Raw genomic sequence first — 19033 nt, 5'->3', positions numbered from 1 at the left:
GTGGGTAAATGTATAGGGATATGGGGGTAGGGCCTGGGTAGGATTGTGGTCGGTGCAGACTCGATGGGCCGAATGGCCTCCTTCTGCACTGTAGGGTTTCTATGATTTCTATGAAAAACAGAAAAATGCTGGAAAATCTGTGGAGAGAGAATAGAGCCAACGTTTTGAGTCTGGATGACCCTTCATCAAAGGCTTTTTCCCCAGGGTGGAAGTGTCAATTGTCAATTACAAGGGGCACAGGTTCAAGGTGAGAGGGGGAAAGTTTGAGGGAGATGTGCGGGGGATGTTTTTCATGCAGAGAGTGGTAGGTGCCTGGAACGCGCTGCCAGAGGAGGTGGTGGAAGCAGACACATTAGTAACATTTAAGAGGCTTCTGGATGGGTAGATGAATAGGGAGGGAATAGAGGGATACGGATCAAGTAAGGGCAGAAGGTTTTTTTTGTTTATTTAGGGCATCATAATCGGCACGGGCTTGGAGGGCCGAAGGGCCTGTTCCTGTGCTGTACTTTTCTTTGTTCTTTGTACATAAGGGAGAAAGAAATGAGAGGGTGCAGAATGTAGTGTTACTGTCATAGCTAGGGTGCAGAGAAAGATCAACTTAATGCGAGGTAGGTCCATTCAAAGGTCTGATGGCAGCAGGGAAGAAGCTGTTCTTGAGTCGGTTGGTACGTGACCTCAGACTTTTGTATCTTTTTCCCGATGGAAGAAGGTGGAAGAGAGAATGTCCGGGGTGCGTGGGGTCCTTAACTATGCTGGCTGCTTTTCCGAGGCAGCGGGAAGTGTAAACGGAGTCAATGGATGGGAAGCTGGTTTGTGTGACCAGTCCAATGCACAATGGGTCAGTTGTATGGTCGCACCCGATGGGTGGTCCAGTATCTGAGGACAAAACCCACAGACGTGGGTGCCTCCAGGAAGGACGAGTGGGGGCAGAGGATGGAGGGGAGGTGGAGGGATGAAAATATGGGGAATGGGCCGAGAATAAAAATCTTTGGTTCCTTAATCAAGTGAATCAGTATTGAGATGGGATCAGCTGATCCAAATCTTCACAGTCCCAGTTACCCCTGATACTTGCTGGGTCTCCAAGGTCTAACGTACGCAAGTAGGTTTTTGTATATGGAATTTGAGATCTAACCTCGTGTGATTTAGGCTCTGATTGAGAGGTTTCGAGTACAGGAGCAGTGATGTGTGGTTATACAGGGCTTTGGTGAGGCTACACCTAGAGTATTGTGTGCAGTTTTGGTCTCCTTTTCTGAGGAAGGATGTTCTTGCTTTCGAGGGAGTTGCAGCGAAGGTTTACCAGGCTGATTCCAGGGATGACGGGACTGATGTATGAGGAGAGATTGACTAGGTTAGGATTGTTTTCGCTGGAGTTCAGACGAATGAGGGGAGGATCTCATAGAGACTTATAAAATTCTAACAGGACTAGACAGGATAGATGTAGGGAGGATGTTCCTGATGGTGGGGGGGGTGTCCAGAACCAGGGGTCACAGTCTGAGGATTCGGGGTAGACCATTTAGGACAGAGGTGAGGAGACATTTCTTCACCCAAAGAGTGGTGAGCCTGTGGAATTCATTACCGCAGGAAGTAGTTGATGCCAAAACATTGAATGTATTCAAGAGGCGGCTGGATGTAGCACTTGGGGCGAATGGGATCAAAGGTTATGGGGAGAAAGCAGGATTAGGCTATTGAGTTGGACGATCAGCCATGATCGTGATGAATGGTGGAGCAGGCTCGAAGGGCCGAATGGCCTCCTCCTGCTCCTATCTTCTATGTTTCTATGCTAACATTGATCCTGTTCTGCTCTCTCCTGGTGTTATCTTCCTGGTGTACAGAAGATGCTGAATTCAATGGATATAACCAAGGATTGTACATTGGTGGGTCCTTGCTTGCTCACTCCCCTCTGTGTGGCTGCTTTCCGTTTGTCTCCCATTCTGCTTCCGGTCTTTCAGTTCACTCTCGCTGCGGCTGGATGGGGTGTCCCCGGGCAGAGGGATCAGACGTTCACCCAGACTGTCGCTGCTTCCCTCTGGCTTCAACACGCGCACCCTTAACTTCTTCAACCAAGGTTTTGTTTCTAATCTCAAATTTGCCCTTTCCCAACACAAATATTGGTCTGGGAAAGGTGGGTAGTGGAGAGGGGTGGGGGAATGTGGAGAGATGCCCCCCCCACACAAATATTGTCTGGGAAAGAGGGAGAATGTGAAAGGAGGCCATTGTCTGCCTCCCCATTTGACGTGACAAAGCGACTATCTTTCCATTGGCTGGGATGGTGGGGGCTGTAGTGGGTCGGTGCATGTTTGGGACTCACCCCATTACCTGGCGCTGTCACCAGGGGCAAAGACTTGCTTTGCTATAGCGCCTTTAACATCTTTCCGTGAGACTTACCCTCCCGCCCGTTAACCTGTTGCCGTTGCCCCCTCGCAGCCGGATTCAGGAGGAGTATGAGACTCTGCCGCAGGAAGTCCAAGAGCAGCCAGTTGCTGGGCTCCACCCGCTGCCCGAGCAGCTGTTACACCAGCATGGTGTCACCGTACGAGGAGGTGATGAGATACCAGCGCAACCACACCGACAGGCACAGGCTCGTCATCCTGGTGGGTGAGTAACTAATCATCCAGATGAAACCCTTCCCAAGTGGAGGCTTCCTAAACTCGCGGGGGGCTGAAAGGGGTGGCCATTTCCCCATTGACTCCAGGGGACAGACTGGGTCCCGGTTGGAGGACACTGGGTGATGGGTCCAATCCCTACAGAGCACGAGGCGAAGGGCCCAGTCCCACAGGGCAAGGCACCGGGGGAAAGACCCAGTCCCACAGGACAGGACACCCGGGGAAGTACGCAGACCCACAGCATGCGATGGCCTAGTGGTATTATCGCTAGACTATTAACCCAGAAACTCAGCTAATGTTCCGGGGACCCGGGTTCGAATCCCGTCACGGCAGATGGCGGAATTTGAATTCAATAAAAAATATCTGGAATTAAGAATCTACTGATGACCATGAAACCCTTGCTAATTGTCAGGAAAAACCCACTTAGTTCAGTCATGTCCTTTACGGAAGGAAATCTGCCATCCTTACCCGGTCTGGCCTACATGTGACTCCAGAGCCGCAGCAATGTGGTTGACTGTCAACTGCCCTCTGAACAAGGGCAAATAGGGATGGGCAATAAATGCTGACCAGCCAGCGACACCCAGGTCCCACAAATGAATTTTAAAAAAGGACAAGGGGTTTTCATTTTAAGGGGCTGGAGTATAAAAACAAAGAAGCATTTGGGCGGCACGGTAGCACAGTGGTTAGCACTGCTGCTTCACAGCTCCAGGGTCCCGGGTTCGATTCCCGGCTCAGATCACTGTCTGTGTGGAGTTTGCACATTCTCCTCGTGTCTGCGTGAGTTTCCTCCGGGTGCTCCGGTTTCCTCCCACAGTCCAAAGATGTGCGGGTTAGGTTGATTGGCCAGGTTAAAAAAAAAATTGCCCCTTAGAGTCCTGGGATGTGTAGGTTAGAGGGATTAGCGGGTAAATATGTGGGGGTAGGGCCTGGGTGGGATTGTGGTCGGTGCAGACTCGATGGGCCGAATGGCCTCCTTCTGCACTGTAGGGTTTCTATGATTTTCTATGATTTCTGTACAAGGTACGAGTGAGGCCCCATGTGGAACACACTTTTGTTCCCCTTATTTTATTTTAAAATTTATTTATTAGTGTCACAAGCAGGCTTACATTAACACTGCAATGAAGTTACTGTGAAAATCCCCTAGATGCCACACTCCGGTGCCTGTTCGGGTACACTGAGGGAGAATTTAGCACGACCAACGCACTTAACCAGCACGTCTTTCGGGCTATGGGAGGAAACCGGAGCACCCGGAGGAAACCCACGCAGACACGGGGAAAGCATGCAGATTCCACACAGACAGTGACCCAAGCCGGGAATCAAACCCAGGCCCCTGGTGCTGTGAGGCAGCTGTGCTAACCACTGTGCCACCGTGCTGCCCACATATTTAAGGAAAGATATGCTGTTACTGAAGGCAGCACAGTGGAGGTTTACTCGGATGATCCCGGGTATGGAGGGATTGCCATATGAGGAAAGATTAAACTGGTTGAGTCTGTACTCCTTGGAAATCAGAAGAATGAGAAGTGATATAATTGAAACATTGAAGATTCTTAGGGCATGAGACAGGGTAAATGTTGGGAGAATTTATAATGTGAAACCTAACTCACGTGTTCGAGTTGCTGTGGCTAAAATTGGATAGAATCAAAGAATCATAGAATCCTAAAGTGCAGAGGGAGGCTATTCGGCCCATCGAGTCTGCACTGACCACAATCCCACCCAGGCCCTATCCCCATAGCCCCGTGCATTTAACCTAGCTAGTCCTCCTGACACTAAGGGGCAATTTAGCATGACCAATCAAAATACATTACATGAATATCAACACCAAACATGTCATTTAAATACAATGGTACAAATAACATACCACAGTAACAAGCAGCTCGCAGCAACAGCGAGATGCTATTTAAACATTACTGACGGCTAACGCAGTCCTTTAACCAATAACAAACAACTACTCCCTTGCACTAAGAAAGGGTTGGGGCTGTCGGTTATCTTTGAATTTCCAGGGCATTGCTCTCCATATTTTCCCCTTCCGAGGGGTCTGCTCTCACTCTGAGGCTGACCCTCTGGGGGGGACACCACAGTACCACAACAAACATCTCCATCACAATACAATGACCATTGTGAGTCATCTGCAGCCCTCTGGATGTTCTCACTTCCTGGATTTTTGCCTCAATTTGACCCTTAATCAGGGAGCTCATATTCAAGCAGACCAACCTCAATTGCCTGATTAAAACTGTTACACACATTCGCCCTTAATCATTAGGGTTAATAGGACTTGCAACATGGAAAGGTTATTTTTATGTTGCTGTAGCCGCAGGACCAGGGATATTGGGAGAACTCACCTTGATAGATAAGAGTGGACCCAATCAAGCCCAGTCCCATTGAGCTGGACAACAGAGAAGAAAGTACTGGCTTGGTAGTACAAACTTGAGTATTGCTAAAAAGAGAGACATGCTGAACAAGCTTCTTGCACTCATCAGGACAAACTCAAGAATTCCAAATTTCAAAGGGGCAACAATTTATACTGCATGAGATATGGGTGCGATTGATTGGCAAGTGGACTCTGATTGGCTGAGATATTGCCCTAGAGAATGGATCAGGGAACCTTTTGTTTAATTCAAAAAAGGCGCAATGTCTGGACATGTTCCTTTTGTCTGCAGAGGACAGGTACCAGCATAAACATATATGTATCCTTTATGTAAGGGTCACTTGCGGCTGGGAACCATAAACATAGAACCGTAGATTCCCTACAGTGCAGAAAAAGGCCATTCAGCCCATCGAGTCTGCAGCAACTCTGCCCTATCCCTGCAATCCTGTGAATTTATCAAGGTTAATCCCCCTAACCTATATATCTTTGGACTCTAAGGGGCAATTTACCAGGGCCAATCCACCCAACCTGCACATCTTAATAAGAACATAAGAACTAGGAGTAGGGGTAGGCCACCTGGCCCCCCGAGCCTGCTCCACCATTCAATAAGATCATGGCTGATCTTTTCATGGATTCAGCTCCATTTACCCGCCCACTCACTATAACCTTTAATTCCTTTACTGTTCAAAAATGTATCTATCCTTGCCTTAAAAACATTCAATGAGGTAGCCTCAACTGCTTCACTGAGCAGGGAATTCCACAGATTCACAACTCTTTGGTGAAGACGTTTCTCCTCAACTCAGTCCTAAATCTGCTGCCCCTTATTTTGAGGCCATGCCCCCTAGTTCTAGTTTCACCCACCAGTGGAAGCAACTTCCCTGCTTCTATCTTATCTATTCCCTTCATAATCTTAAATGTTTCTATAAGATCTCCCCTCACTCTTCTGAGTTCCAGTGAGTATAGTTCCAGTCTACTCACTCTCTCCTCATAATCCAACCCTCTCAACTCCGGAATCAACCGAGTGAATCTCCTCTGCATCCCCTCCAGTGCCAGTATATCCTTTCTCAAGTAAGGAGACCCAAATTGCACACAGTACTCCAGGTGTGGCCTCACCAGCACCTTATACAGCTGCAACATAACCTCGCTGTTTTTAAACTCCATCCTCACGGTAGTGAGCCATGTTGCAAGCCCGACTGATAATCTTAAATTGGCTGTTAGTGTAATTCTTAGCCAGGTTGTTCAGCAAGCAGAAAGAACATGACCAAGCATTTCATTTTCTTTGAATGAAACAAAAGCACGGGGGACAATAATTCCCTGGTGCATTCTCCATGCCAATGCCTCGACCAATCAACTTGCCAACCAATCAGCACCCTTCCCTCACGCGGAAGAAATTGTAGCTCCCTTTCAAATTTGGCATTCTTGTGTCTGTCCTGATGAGTGTGTGGTGAAAAGATTCAACAGCATGTCTCATTTTTCAGTGAAATGAGAAAAGAGAGGCTTTTTTCCCCCAAGAGTTCTTATGATCCTTCAACCAAAGTTATGATGATGAGCAGGAGTTTGAATGTTTATCCCTAGCATGCTTCTGAATTTCCAAAGGTAGCTAACAGTGTTAGCAGTGTGACATGGGCGGCACGGTAGCACAGTGGTTAGCACTGCTGCCTCACAGCCCCAGGGATCTGGGTTCGATTCCTGGCTTGGGTCACTTTCTGTGCAGAGTTTGCACATTCTCCCCGTGTCTGCGTGGGTTTCCTCCGGGTGCTCCGGTTTTCTCCCACAGTCCAAAGATGTGCGGGTTAGGTTATTTGGCCGTGCCAAATTCTCCCTCAGTGTACCCGAACAGGCACTGGAGTGTGGCAACTAGGGAAATTTCACAGTAACTTCATTGCAGTGTTAATGTAAGCCTACTTGTGACTAATAAATAAACTTTAACATTTACTTTACTCAGTCAGTGCATACAATTGGGGAAAAATGTCCTGGGATAATTGGGAACATTGTGACAAGAACTTAAGACCCAGAGACCAGCTTGGTTTCCTTATTTTCCTGACAATCTAGGTCCCTCAGGAGTCGGGGTGAATGAACTGAGAAGAAGATTGATCGAGTCTGATCCACGTCGCTTCCAAAGTCCAGTGCCACGTAAGTCAGGATATCTTGTGCGGCAGCACAATCTGAGTCTCTGCACAACTGGCTGGGATGCTGCTTGGTGCACGCCGGGGGTGAGGGGGGATTTAATTTGGGCAAACACACAGCTGCTGGGTAATTAGGGACAGCGACTCGTGGCAGTGATGAGGCCTTTCCCTGCTCCTGCCCTCTCTGATAATAGTGCCTCTAACAACTGCACCGCTCCCTTTTCCCTGGTATCCCTCCCTCGGCGCTGCTCCTCCATCGCTCACGTGTCAAACAATATTGTGGGTGTGGGTGATCTCCGAGCTTCTGATTTTAGCCCTTTCATGAGCTGCTGCCTCTGGGTTTAAAGTGGCAATGTACACCCCTCAGCCTGGAGCACCAGGCCCTCCCCCCCCACAATGTACATCCCTCAGCCTATAGCACCAGGCCCTCCCCCCCCCCCCAATGTACACCCCTCAGCCTATAGCACCAGGCCCTCTCCCCTCCAACGTATCCCCCTCAGCCTATAGCACCAGGCCCCCCGCACCCCTCCCTCCCAATGTACGCCCCTCAGCCTATAGCACCAGGCCCTCCCCCCCCCACAATGTACATCCCTCAGCCTATAGCACCAGGCCCTCTCCCCCTCCCCATGAACGCCGCTCAGCCTATAGCACTAGGCCCTCTCCCCCCCAATGAATGCCCCTCAGCCTGTAGCACCAGGCCCTCTTCCCTCCAGCATATCCCTCTCAGCCTATAGCACCAGACCCTCTCCCCCCACAATGTACACCCCTCAGCCTGTAGCACCAGGCCTTCTCCTCTCCAACATATTCCCCTCAGCCTGTAGCACCAGGCCCTCTCCCCCCCCCGCCCCCCGCCTTCCCCATGAATGCCCCTCAGCCTATTGCACCAGGCCCTCTCCCCTCCAATGCATCCCTCTCAGCCTATAGCATCAGGCCCCTCTCCCCTCCAATGTACACCCCTCAGCCTCTAGCACCAAGCCCTCTCCCCCCCCACTCCCCCATGAATGCCCCTCAGCCTATTGCACCAGGCCCTCTCCCCTCCAATGTTCGCCCCTCAGCCTATATCTTTCCAAACTCCTTCTGTTCTCCTGTGGAAAGCAGCTGCAAAGCGACTGACCATCACCTTGGAAAGACACTGCCAGCTTTCACTGGTTGGGAATCTGTTAGCCCCTGATACCCATTCATCATTCACTTGATCCCAAGAGATGCATGCACCTGCCGAACCATCTCAATTGGCTTCCCATCGCTTTGACGCAGGTACATCCCTTTGATTCCAGGGATCAATCCAGTGAATTATTTTCTCGGGCAGGTAAACCCTTCCTCAGTTAAGGAGACCATGACGGTCCACAATACTCCAGCTCTGTGGAAAGAATGAGTAAGAGGATGAGATTGGGGGGAGAATGACCCTCAAACAGATGCTGGATTTACTAGTCCACACTCAGTGTGTACACATGCTCAGCTGGGTTCAGCCTAGTGACTCGCCTCCCTCTGTCCTTGCAGATACCACCCGGCCACCAAACAGCTACGAGGACGATGGGCGAGAATATTACTTTGTTTCCCGGGAAACATTTGAAGCCATGGCACTCAGCCACAGGTGAGGAGGCACTTCAGTGACTGGGGGTTGGGCTTACACTGGAGGCTGGGCGGTGCTGGTGGGGCAACCAGTGAGGCCCATTGCAATAATGCTGGAAAACATCAGCAGGTCTGACAGCATCTGTGGAGAGAGAATAGTGCCAACTTTTCGAGTCAGGATGACCCTTCATCAGAGCTCTAACTCTAACCCTAACTTTCAGTTGCTCTTCTCCGAAACTCTTCTCCTAACTTTAACTCTAGTTAAATTTAACTTAAAGCTCTTGTTTCTCTCATCCTTGATTTCTTCTGGAGCATACCTTCATACAATCATAGAATCCCTACAGTGCAGAAGGAGGCCATTCAGCCATCGAGTCTGTACCGACCACAATCCCACCCATGCCCTATCCCCGTAATCCTATGTATTTATCCCACAGCACGATGGCACAGTGGTTAGCACTGCTGCCTCACAGCGCCAGGGACCTGGGTTCGATTCCCAGCTTGAGTCACTGTGTGGAGTTTGCACGTTCTCCCCGTGTCTGTGTGGGTTTCCTCCGGGTGCTCCAGTTTCCTCCCACAGTCCAAAGACATGCTGGTTAGGTGGATTGGCCAAGCTAAATTGCCCCTTAGGGGGACTAGCTAGAGTAAATGCATGGGGTTATGGGGATACGACATGGGTGGGATTGTGGTTGGTGCAGACACAACGTCTTCCTGTAGGATTCTATGAAACCCCTCTGACACTAATGGTCAATTTAGCACAGCCAATCAACCCTGCACATCTTTGGACTGTGGGAGGAAACTGGAGCTCCCGGAGGAAACCCATGCAGACACGGGGAGAATGTGCAGACTCCACACAGACAATGACCCAAGGCGGGAATCAAACCCAGGTCTCTAGCACTGTGAGGCAGCAGTGCTAACCATTTTGCCAACATGCCCCCCTCATTATTCTCGACTAACTTAACTTCAGTATTCCGAAGTCTATTTTCTATTCACCGTTCTCTGGGTCTGTCTGGCTTATGTTTAATCCATTGCTATAGCCTTTCTCCGCCTTGAGCAGAACTCAGAGGCAGACCTTTCCCCCAGCTCCCTCACAGCCCACTAAAACAAACACCCCGTCACACAGCATCACAGAGTGCGTCGGCCCCACACTTCCTCCCTGACTTCTAAACTTGTCGGCGGGGTAGATCGCTTTGGTTTTCAACAGGAACTGTTTTTTTTTCATAGAATCATAGAATCCCTGAGGCCATTTGACCCATCGAGTCTGTACCGATTACAATCCCACCCAGGCCCTATCCCCATAACTCCTCATAACCCTGCTAGTCCCCCTGACGCTAGGGTCAATTTACCATGGCCAATCAACCTAACCTGCACATCTTTGGGCTTCTGGGGTTTTCAATCCCTCCAGTCATAGAGATATGAAATTAAACCTACCTAAAACTATACCTTACTTTGAATGTTTTACCCATCCCAATACAAATCCCTGAAATCTGTCTTTGGGTTGCTTAACACTGGCGTCCCTGCCTCTGGGCCACAAACTCTGGGTTTAAGTCCCACTTCAGGACTTGATAGCCATAGAGTCATACAGTGCAGAAAAGGCAATTCAGCTCATCGAGTCTGCACTGACAATATCTACCACTCAAGGCGCGCTAATCCCATTTTCCTGCACTTGTCCCATATACTTGAATATTTTATTTATTAGTGTCACAAGTCGGCTTACATCGACACTGCAATGAAGTTACTGTGAAATTCCCCTAGTCGCCCACACTCCGGCGCTTGTTCAGGTACACTGAGGGAGAATTTAGCATGGCTAATGCACCTAACCAGCATGCCTTTCGGACTGTGGGGGGAAACCGGAGCACCCGGAGGAAACCACGCAGACACGGGGAGAACGTGCAAACTCCAAACAGACAGTGACCCAAGCCGGGAATTGAACCCGGCTCCCTGGCGTTGTGAAGCAGCAGTGCTAAACATTGTGCCACTGTGCTGCCCCATGAATATCCATGGAAGGAATGTGCATAGCATAGCCAAACAGCTTGATTATCAGCCTGTAAATCAGTCATTCTGCACAGGACAACAGCAAACCTCGCCAACCTCATTATTCTCTATTAATTGAGTTTCAGTATCTTCGGTCAACACGGTGGCACAGTGGTTAGCACTGCTGCCTCACAGCGCCAAGGAACCGGGTTCAATTCCCGGCTTGAGTCACTGTCTGTGTGGAGTCTGCACATTTTCCCCATGTGTGCGTGGGTTTCCTTCGGGTGCTCCAGTTTCCCCCCACAGTCCAAAAGGCGTGCTGGTTAGGTGCACAGACAGTGACCCAAACCGAGAATTGAACCCGGGTCCCTGGCGCTGTGAGGCAGTAGTGCTAACAACTGTGCCACCCCTAACATGTGTTTGTGCTGACAGCTTTGGAGCTCAGAGTGGACAACCTGGCCCCCCCAAGCAAGGGACGGACCCCCTCAGTCAGAACAGTGAGGTTTTTAACCAGGGTTTTAAGTTATAGAATAGTGTGGCAGAGCCCAGAATCCAGATCCCCGGCGCTGTGAGGCAGCAGTGATAACCACTGTGCCACTCTGCTGTTTGGGGCGGGGGAGGGGCACGCACCCCGACCATTCTCTCTTCCACCTTCTTCCGTCGGGAGAAAGATACAAAAGTGATGGGCGGCACGGTAGCACAATGGGCGGCACGGTAGCACAGTGGTTAGCACTGCTGCTTCACAGCTCCAGGGACCTGGGTTCGATTCCCGGCTTGGGTCACTGTCTGTGTGGAGTTTGCACATTCTCCTCGTGTCTGCATGGGTTTCCTCCGGGTGCTCCGGTTTCCTTCCACAGTCCAAAGATGTGTGGGTTAGGTTGATTGGCCATGCTAAATTGCCCTTAGTGTCCTGGGATGTGTAGGTTAGAGGGATTAGTGGGTAAATATGTAGGGATTTGGGGGTAGGGCCTGGGTGGGATTGTGGTCGGTGCAGACTCGATGGGCCAAATGGCCTCTTTCTGTGCTGTAGGGTTTCTAAGTTTCTAAGTCTGAGGTCACATACCAACCGACTCAAGAACAGCTTCTTCCCTGCTGCTGTCAGACTTTTGAATGGACCTACCTTGCATTAAGTTGATCTTTCTCTACACCCTAGCTATGACTGTAACACTACATTCTGCACCTTCTCCTTTCCTTCTCTATGAACGGTATGCTTTGTCTGTAAAGCGCGCAAGAAACAATACTTTTCACTGTATGTTAATACATGTGACAATAATAAATCAAATCTAATTCTGGTCGTCAGACACTGATTGTGAAAGCTGGATGAAAGCTGTGACTGAAATCATTCTAATTTGTGAAGGATGTCCTTCTCGCTGCAGGTTTCTGGAGTACGGCGAATACAAAGGTCACCTCTATGGCACCAGCAGGGAGGCTGTGCGCTTGATTCTGGACTTGGGTTTGATTTGTGTCATTGACCTGGAAGCACAGGTAAGTTTATTTATTTATCAGTGTCACAAGTCGGCTTACATTAACACTGCAATGAAGTTGCTGTGAAATTCCCCTTGTCGCCACACTCTGGCGCCTGTTCGGGTACACCTCACCAAGCCTTCGAGATAGCCAGCTCTTTAGCCCGGTCCCCACTCGTTACCCGTGGTCTCTGCTGCCGGGCCCATTTGCCGTCTGCTCAACCCGCTGCTCTGAGACTGTTTACTGCGTTCAAACATCCTGGTTGTTGAAAAATGAGTAGAATATTTAACAAAATGGAGCATTCAAGGTGTGCATCTCAATGTGAAGATAATTGGAAAGGCCAAATAAGATGTCAGGGTCTGAGGAGAATTATTTTTCATGCAGTGAGTTTTCGAACTGGAAGGCAGCACCAGAAAGAGTGATGGGGCCAGATCCAGTCATTACCTTCATAGAATCCCTACAGTGCAGAAGGAGGCCATTCAGCCCATCAAATCTGCACCAACCACAATCCCACCCAGGCCCTATCCCCATAACCCCATGCATTTACCCAAGCTAGTCCCCCTGAGTCTAAGGGGCAATTTAGCACAGCCAATCCACCCAACCCGCACATCTTTGGAGTGTGGGAGGAAACCAGGGCACCTGGAGGAAACCCACGCAGACACGGGGGGAACGTGCAAACTCCACACAGACAGTGACCCAAGCCAGGAATCGAACCCGGGTCCCTGGCGCTGTGAGGCAGCAGTGCTAACCACTGTGCCACTGTGCCACCCCGAAGGGATTCGGATAAATATTTTAAAAGTGGGCTAAAAAATCGGGGCTGTGGAAAGCAGCAGATGAGTGAGTCTAATTGGATGGCACTTTCAAAGAGCTAGCACCGGCACAGCGGGCCGAATGGCCTCCTTTTGAGCTATATGAGTTTATATAGAATCATAAAATCCTACAGTGTAGAAGGAGCCATTCAGCCCATCGAGTCCACACCAACTACAATCCCACCCAGGGCCCTATTCCCGTAACCCCACACATTTACCCTGCTAATCTCCTTGACACTAGGGTCAATTTAGCATGGCCAATCAACCTAACCCGCACATCTTTGGAGTGTGGAAGGAAACTGGAGCTCCCGGAGGAAACCCACGAAGACAGTGACCCGAGGCTGGAATTGAGTCCGAGTCCCTGGCGCTGTGAGGCAGCAGTGCTAACCACTGTGCCATCGTGCCACCCTTAATGCAGTATAATCTACAGAGGTTATGGTGAGGCTTTATAATATACAAACCTCACGAACAGCGTGAGTGAGATGGTGGGCTGGTTATGTCAGCGCTGGGCTGGCTGGGTTGGGAGTGTAAATTTACCCGTTCTGGGTGGTTTGCTGCCACAGGGTAGATTGACCCATGCACTGATAAGTGCTTCCACTTCTTCCTTCACAGAGAATCCCAGAGGCATGGACAAAGGAATTAAAACCCTTCATCATATTTATCAAACCTCCAAGCATCTGGCGCCTGCAGCAAACCCGAGCGAAAAGCCACATCATCACTGAGTATTATGTAAACAGGTCTTTCAAGGTGAGTCCTCCCAGTATCCCTGGTCCTGCCACGACAGCAACATAAAAATAACCTTTCCATGTTGCAAGTCCAATTAACCCTAATGATTAAGAGCGAATGTGTGTAACGGTTTTAATCAGGCAATTGAGGCTGGCTTGCTTGAATATGAGTTCCCTGATTAAGGGCCACCCTTTGGTTTGGGCTGTTCCCTCTTCTTTTTAGGGAGCTGCCCCTTTTAATTTGTCCCCAAGTTAATTTGAGTTAGTTTATTTGCTTGGTGTGAAAAGACATCTCTTAAGGGCCACCTGGTGCAGAGGAGGGGCGGGGAAGGAGGAGGACCTCCTCCTGGGCCTGGCAAGATGTGCCATCTACAGGTTCAGGTAGCGGGCAATCGAGGGGGTCGTCCAACCCGACTGTATGCCCCTCGACGGCGGCTATATTTGCAGCTGGGTAACCCTGGAGAGGGGGCATGAGGTGTCCGAGGGCACAGTTGATACTCTCCGTGCCCGCTGGGCACCGCAGGGACTGGGGTGTATTGACCTTTTAATCACATTTTAATTTGATGTTTTAAGTTTCCTTTCCACTTTGTCTTTTGTTTCAGGCGGTTCCCCTCCTTTTTAGGGAGCTGCCCCTTTTTCGAGTTGTCCTTAAGTTAATTTGATTTTGTTTATTTGGTTGGCATCAAAAGATGTCCCTGATTAAGGGCCAAATTAGGGCAAAGATCCGGGAGGGTGAAGCCCTGGAGGGCTGCAGATGACTCACAATGGTCATTGTATTGTGATGGAGATGTTTGTTGTTGTACTGTGGAGTGACCCTCCAAGGGTCAGCCTCGGAGAGAGAGTGGACCCCTCGGTAGGGGAAAATATGGAGGGCAAGGTTGTGATGAACAAAGCATCGTAGCTGTGAGGGACAGCTCGGTGGATAGGATATTAGTATGTAGATAGGCTGGAAAATTGGGCGGGGATCCTGGATTCAGGATTCAATCCTGGACCGGGGAGCGGCGCGGACTTGGAGGGCCGAAGGGCCTGTTCCTGTGCTGTATTGTTCTTTGTTCTTTGTTTGTTCAATGCCCTGGAAATTCAAAGATAACCGACAACCCCAACCCTTAGTGCAAGGGAGTAGTTGTTCGTTATTGGTTAAAGGACTGCGTTAGCCGTCAGTAATGTTTAAATAGCATCTCGCTGGTTTACTGTGGCTGTGAGCTGCTTGTTATTGTGGTATGTTATTTGCAGTGTGCAGCGGGACCTGGGTGTCATTGTGCACTAGTCACTGAAGCAGGCAGGTGCAGCAGGCGGTAAAGAAGGCAAATGGTATGTTGGCCTTCATTGCGAGAGGTTTCGAGTACAGGAACAGGGATGTGTTGTTGCAATTATACAGGGCCTTGGTGAGGCCACACCTAGAGTATTGTGTGCAGTTTTGGTCTCCTTTTCTGAGGAAGGATGTTCTTGCTGTCGAGGGAGTGCAGCGAAGGTTTACCAGGCTGATTCCGGGGATGGCGGGACTGATGTATGAGGAGAGATTGACTAGGTTAGGATTGTTTTTGCTGGAGTTCAGACGAATGAGGGGGGGGATCTCATCAGAGACTTACAAAATTCTAACAGGACTAGACAGGGTAGATGCAGGGAGGATGTTCCCGATGGTGGGGGGAGTCCAGAACCAGGGGTCACAGTCTAAGGATTCGGGGTAGACCATTTAGGACGGAGATGAGGAGACATTTCTTCACCCAAAGAGTGGTGAGCCTGTGGAATTCATTACCACAGGAAGTAGTTGATGCCAAAACATTGAATGTATTCAAGAGGCGGCTGGATATAGCACTTGGGGCGAATGGGATCAAAGGTTATGGGGAGAAAGCAGGATTAGGCTATTGAGTTGGATGATCAGCCATGATCGTGATGAATGGCAGAGCAGGCTCGAAGGGCCGAATGGCCTCCTCCTGCTCCTATCTTCTGTGTTTCTATGTACCATTGTATTTAAATGACATGTTTGTTATTAACACTGGCGTAATGCATTTTTGTATTTATAACTGTTTGGATAATAAAAATGGGCCAAATTGATGGTCCAATCAGGGAGCCCCATGCTCTGTAGGTAAACAGGAGTGTCAGTTCTTCTGGCACTCCGGATGTAGACTGTACACTGAGCGCGCTCTGTATAGTGTTGCTGGATCTTGTAAATAAAGGAATCTTGTTGAAGGGACTTCCGCCTCCGAGGACTTATAACATGGGAGATTTTGAAACTAAATCTCCAATATAGAAGTTGATCCTGGGCAGCTGACTATATTCACAGGCACTATAGTCAAAGATACCTCTGTAATCTGAGGCCTTTACCCACCCAACATTCAGTCTGGCTGGACGTGGCCAGGAAACAGAGAATAGGAATGTTAATTCAGGTCTGCCATTAAATTCGGCAGGATCTGGGGTATATCCATTCATCCACGTTTCTCAAACTACATCACCCTTCCCCCCACCCCCCCCAATACCATCAACACTGCCCTCCTGTAAATACCAGTGCCACTGTCTCTCTCCCTGCATTAATCCCTCACTCTCCATGCCTCTCTCTCCCTCCCTGTATCTTTCACTCGATGCAGCAATGTGGTCGATTCTCAACTGTCCTCGGGCAATAGGGATGGGCAATAAATGCTGGCCAGCCAGCGACACCCATGTCCCACAAATGAATTTAAAAAAGAACCGCTCTCTCTCCCTGTATCACTCTTGGTTGCTTTGTATCACTCTCTCCCCTTCTCTCTATATTTTTCTCTTCCCATATCACTCTCATCTCCCTGTATCTCTTTCTTTCTACCGCCACACACCAACCCCCCCCCCACCCCGCTCGCTCTCTCTCCCTGTATCACTCTTGCTTTTCCTGTATCTCTCTCTCTGTCTGCCTGTATCATAGAAACATAGAAAGTAGGAGCAGGAGGAGGCCATTCGGCCCTTCGAACCTGCTCTGCCATTCATTACGATCATGGCTGATTACCCAACTCAACAGCCTGATCCCGCCTTCCCCCCCTCACTCTCGCTTTCCTTGTATCTTTCCCTCTCACTCCCCCGTACCATTGTCATGCGCTCTCTCCATATCTATTTTTTATGAAGATAAAAGCTTTTACTTTGTGTTCACAGGAAGAAGAATTACAAGAGATGGAGGATGTTTCTGAGAAGATGCTGGAGTATTTTGGACACTTGTTTGACTGTGTGATTGTGAATGATGAGCTCCCAGAGACACACACGCAGCTGCTGTGTGCTGTACAGCGAGCCCAGGCTGAGCCACATTGGGTACCAGCAGCTTGGCTCGATACAGACACCGGTGCTTAATTCCTTCTCAATCAGATGTCAGGGGTGGATAAGTGAATTTGTAGAAAATAGACTGTACCTGCCTTCAGAGTGTTTGATGGGGACAGTGTAGAGGGAGTTTTACTCTGTATCTAACCCCGTGCTGTACCTGTCCTGGGAGTGTTTGATGGGGGACAGTGTAGAGGGAGCTTTACTCTGTATCTAACCCCGTGCTGTATTTGTCCTGGGAGTGTTTGATGGGGGACAGTGTAGAGGGAGCTTTACTCTGTACCTAACCCCGTGCTGTACCTGTCCTGGGAGTGTTTGATGGGGGACAGTGTAGAGGGAGCTTTACTCTGTACCTAACCCCGTGCTGTACCTGTCCTGGGAGTGTTTGATGGGGGACAGTGTAGAGGGAGCTTTACTCTGTATCTAACCCCGTGCTGTACCTGTCCTGGGAGTGTTTGATGGGGGACAGTGTAGAGGGAGCTTTATTCCGTATCTAAACCCAAATGTACTGTCCTAGGAGTGTTTGATGGGGACAGTGTAGAGGGAGCTTTACTCTGTATCTAACCCCGTGCTGTACCTGTCCTGGGAGAGTTTGATGGGGGACAGTGTAGAGGGAGCTTTACTCTGTATCTAACCCCGTGCTGTACCTGTCCTGGGAGTGTTTGATGGGGACAGTGTAGAGGGAGCTTTACTCTGTATCTAACCCCGTGCTGTCCCTGTCCTGGGAGTGTTTGATGGGGACAGTATAGAGGAAGCTTTACTCTGTATCTAACCCCGTGCTGTACCTGTCCTGGGAGTGTTTGATGGGGACAGTGTAGAGGGACCTTTACTCTGTATCTAACCTCGTGCTGTACCTGTCCTGGGAGTGTTCGATGGGGACAGTGTAGAGGGACCTTTACTCTGTATCTAACCCCGTGCTGTACCTGTCCTGGGAGTGTTTGATGGGGGACAGCATAGAGGGAGTTTTACTCTGTATCTAACCCCGTGCTGTACTTGTCCTGGGAGTGTTTGATTGGGGACAGTGTAGAGGGAGCTTTATTCTGCATCCAACGCTGTGCTGTACCTGTTCTGGGAGTGTTTGATGGGGACAGTGTAGAGGGAGCTTTACTCTGTATCTAACCCCGTGCTGTACCTGTCCTGGGAGAGTTTGATGGGGGACAGTGTAGAGGGAGCTTTACTCTGTATCTAACCCCGTGCTGTACCTGTCCTGGGAGTGTTTGATGGGGACAGTGTAGAGGGAGCTTTACTCTGTATCTAACCCCGTGCTGTCCCTGTCCTGGGAGTGTTTGATGGGGACAGTATAGAGGAAGCTTTACTCTGTATCTAACCCCGTGCTGTACCTGTCCTGGGAGTGTTTGATGGGGACAGTGTAGAGGGACCTTTACTCTGTATCTAACCTCGTGCTGTACCTGTCCTGGGAGTGTTCGATGGGGACAGTGTAGAGGGACCTTTACTCTGTATCTAACCCCGTGCTGTACCTGTCCTGGGAGTGTTTGATGGGGGACAGTATAGAGGGAGTTTTACTCTGTATCTAACCCCGTGCTATACTTGTCCTGGGAGTGTTTGATTGGGGACAGTGTAGAGGGAGCTTTATTCTGCATCCAACGCTGTGCTGTACCTGTCCTCGGAGTGTTTGATGGGGACAGTGTAGAGGGAGCTTTACTCTGTATCTAATCCTGTGCTGTACCTGTCCTGGGAGTGTTTGATGGGGGACAGTGTAGAGGGAGCTTTACTCTGTATCTAACCCCGTGCTGTACCTGTCCTGGGAGTGTTTGATGGGGACAGTGTAGAGGGAGCTTTACTCTGTATCTTACCCGGGCTGTACATGCCCTGGGAGTGTTTTAAGGGCTTAGTGTAGAGGGAGCTTTACTCTGTATCTAACCCCGTGCTGTACCTGTCCTGGGAGTATTTGATGGATACAGTGTAGAGGGAGCTTTACTCTGTATCTAATCCCGTGCTGTACCTGTCCTGGAAGTGTTTGATGGGGACAGTGTAGAGGGAGCTTTGTTCTGTATTTTTTGATGGTGGCATTGTTTGATCAAATGGAAATTTTCCAGAGCTGAGTGACTTTCCCCTGATGAGTAAAAACATTTTGACCAAAATGTCATGTAGAAACCTAGATGCG

At 49.6% G+C, this 19033-nt stretch overlaps 1 protein-coding gene across 1 annotated transcript in view; it reads left to right on the top strand.

The window, feature by feature from the left end:
- mpp4b (MAGUK p55 scaffold protein 4b) overlaps positions 1-16941 on the top strand; it is a 39854-nt gene extending 22913 nt beyond the window's left edge. Inside the window, exons 14-20 of the mRNA XM_078227741.1 lie at positions 1833-1874; positions 2425-2595; positions 7021-7101; positions 8592-8685; positions 12011-12119; positions 13520-13654; positions 16750-16941. Coding sequence (XP_078083867.1) covers positions 1833-1874; positions 2425-2595; positions 7021-7101; positions 8592-8685; positions 12011-12119; positions 13520-13654; positions 16750-16941 — 824 coding nt within the window. The remainder of the gene's footprint in view (positions 1-1832; positions 1875-2424; positions 2596-7020; positions 7102-8591; positions 8686-12010; positions 12120-13519; positions 13655-16749) is intronic.
- Positions 16942-19033: the final 2092 nt, after the last annotated feature.

This window comes from Mustelus asterias, chromosome 14, assembly GCF_964213995.1.
Source record: "Mustelus asterias chromosome 14, sMusAst1.hap1.1, whole genome shotgun sequence".
In the NCBI taxonomy this organism is placed as follows: domain Eukaryota; kingdom Metazoa; phylum Chordata; class Chondrichthyes; order Carcharhiniformes; family Triakidae; genus Mustelus; species Mustelus asterias.
This window is presented reverse-complemented; position numbering and strand designations above follow the sequence as displayed.